The 1,531-nt window shown below is 39.3% G+C and overlaps 1 protein-coding gene across 1 annotated transcript; it reads left to right on the top strand.

Annotated features, from left to right (window-relative positions):
- Positions 1-663: 663 nt before the first annotated feature.
- LOC104959141 (sorting nexin-25-like) lies at positions 664-1,299 on the top strand (the record flags this gene model as incomplete). The annotated part of the gene is made up of 2 exons (XM_010787002.1): positions 664-825; positions 1,156-1,299. Coding segments are annotated over exons 1-2 (243 nt in total), but the record flags the coding sequence as incomplete, so codon positions are not given.
- Positions 1,300-1,531: the final 232 nt, after the last annotated feature.

The following is a 1,531-nucleotide window of genomic DNA, read 5'->3' as shown; positions in this document are numbered from 1 at the left end:
GTTTCTCAAACTTACCTACCCCACCTTTAACGTACAAATGTGCAATAAAAATGTAAACAAAAATAATGCATATATTTATATAAACATACAAAAACAAAGTTACAATTCCAATAAAAGGTAAAACAAAGTAAAATAGTATAAAATATTCTTTTTTAAACAAAGTTGCTTAACTTTGGCACTCTAAGCACAGTCAGAATGAGAAATACTTTTATAGTCCCAGGGGGAATTTGCTTTTCTTGACAGTTTTTGCATTTTAGAATGAATAAAAAGGAGCATAAATAAAATAGTAAATAATTAAATATGGTGCATCGGTAAAGAAAAAATTATCCTGGAAGAAAACATCAGTGCTTTCAGTATTTTGTACATAGTGTAGTGTTGCCCCCTTTTGGCCAAAATGAGTATTACACAGACACACATTATCTTTTACTTTCCCGCTTTTTGCCTCTCAGGGCTTCGGTAACAATTTATATTCAGAACAATCATGACACTTTTGAGGAAGTTTTAAAACATCACAAACCCAAACTACATTTATTCTTAATTAAGTCCCGTCTTTGTTTAAGTATGATTAGCATGCTACAGTAGTTACATCTATGTTGTGTGTGTGTGTGTGTGTGTGTGTGTGTGTGTGTGTGTGTGTGTGTGTGTGTGTGTGTGTGTGTGTGTGTGTGTGTGTGTGTGTGTGTGTGTGTGTAGATTGTGAGCAAACTAAAGGAAGAGATCGGAGCCATGGAGAAAGAACACGGTGAGCTGCAGCAGCACATCTCCAGGACGGACTGGTGGTGTGAAAACCTGGGCCACTGGAGGGCTACCATCACTACTGCTGAGGTAAACAAATATTAGTTTTCTTGCATCCTCACAAACATTAAATGGCTAGTTCCACTAGTGGAAGTAACAAGCTAACTAATATGCATATCCTAGTACTAGACTCCTGGTACTAGGATGGGTTAAATGCAGAGGCCAAATGTCACTGTGTGCTGTGTGCTCTGCATGTGTGACCATTAAAGAGGGGTGTCTTCCCTCCGATTCTATCTATAACTGTGCCTTCAGTCCACTGGAGCAACTATGGACAGGGGAATACAGTATATTCTTGTACAAGGATTCAATTGTTTTGTCATGCTGTTTTTGTGTAGTCATTTAGGCATTTGTTTGTTTCAGGCTGCAGCAGAAGAGGGTGGAGAGACAGTGGCTTCCTACAGTGTGTGTGTCAGCCTGGTGGAAATAGAGGAGATGGCTAACAGTCGCTGGAACGTTCAGAGGAAACTCACTGAGTTCCAGATGTTACACCGCAAACTCACCGAGGTAAGACAACACTAAGGGGCCGTACCCATAAGCGTTTAATGAACGGGCATCTTCATTGTTTTTGACGAGACACATTCAAGGAGCGCTCAAACTGCAGAGACACACTGTTGGGATTGCCATACACTCATGAATATGAGTCTATGGCAAATATGATATATATATATATACAGGGGTGCACATAACTTTCTTAGTGAGTTACTCAAATGAGTACCAGGAGATAATGTTTGGTACT

This window comes from Notothenia coriiceps, unplaced genomic scaffold (assembly GCF_000735185.1).
Source record: "Notothenia coriiceps isolate Sejong01 unplaced genomic scaffold, NC01 NC01_scaffold00001101, whole genome shotgun sequence".
In the NCBI taxonomy this organism is placed as follows: Eukaryota; Metazoa; Chordata; class Actinopteri; order Perciformes; family Nototheniidae; genus Notothenia; species Notothenia coriiceps.
This window is presented reverse-complemented; position numbering and strand designations above follow the sequence as displayed.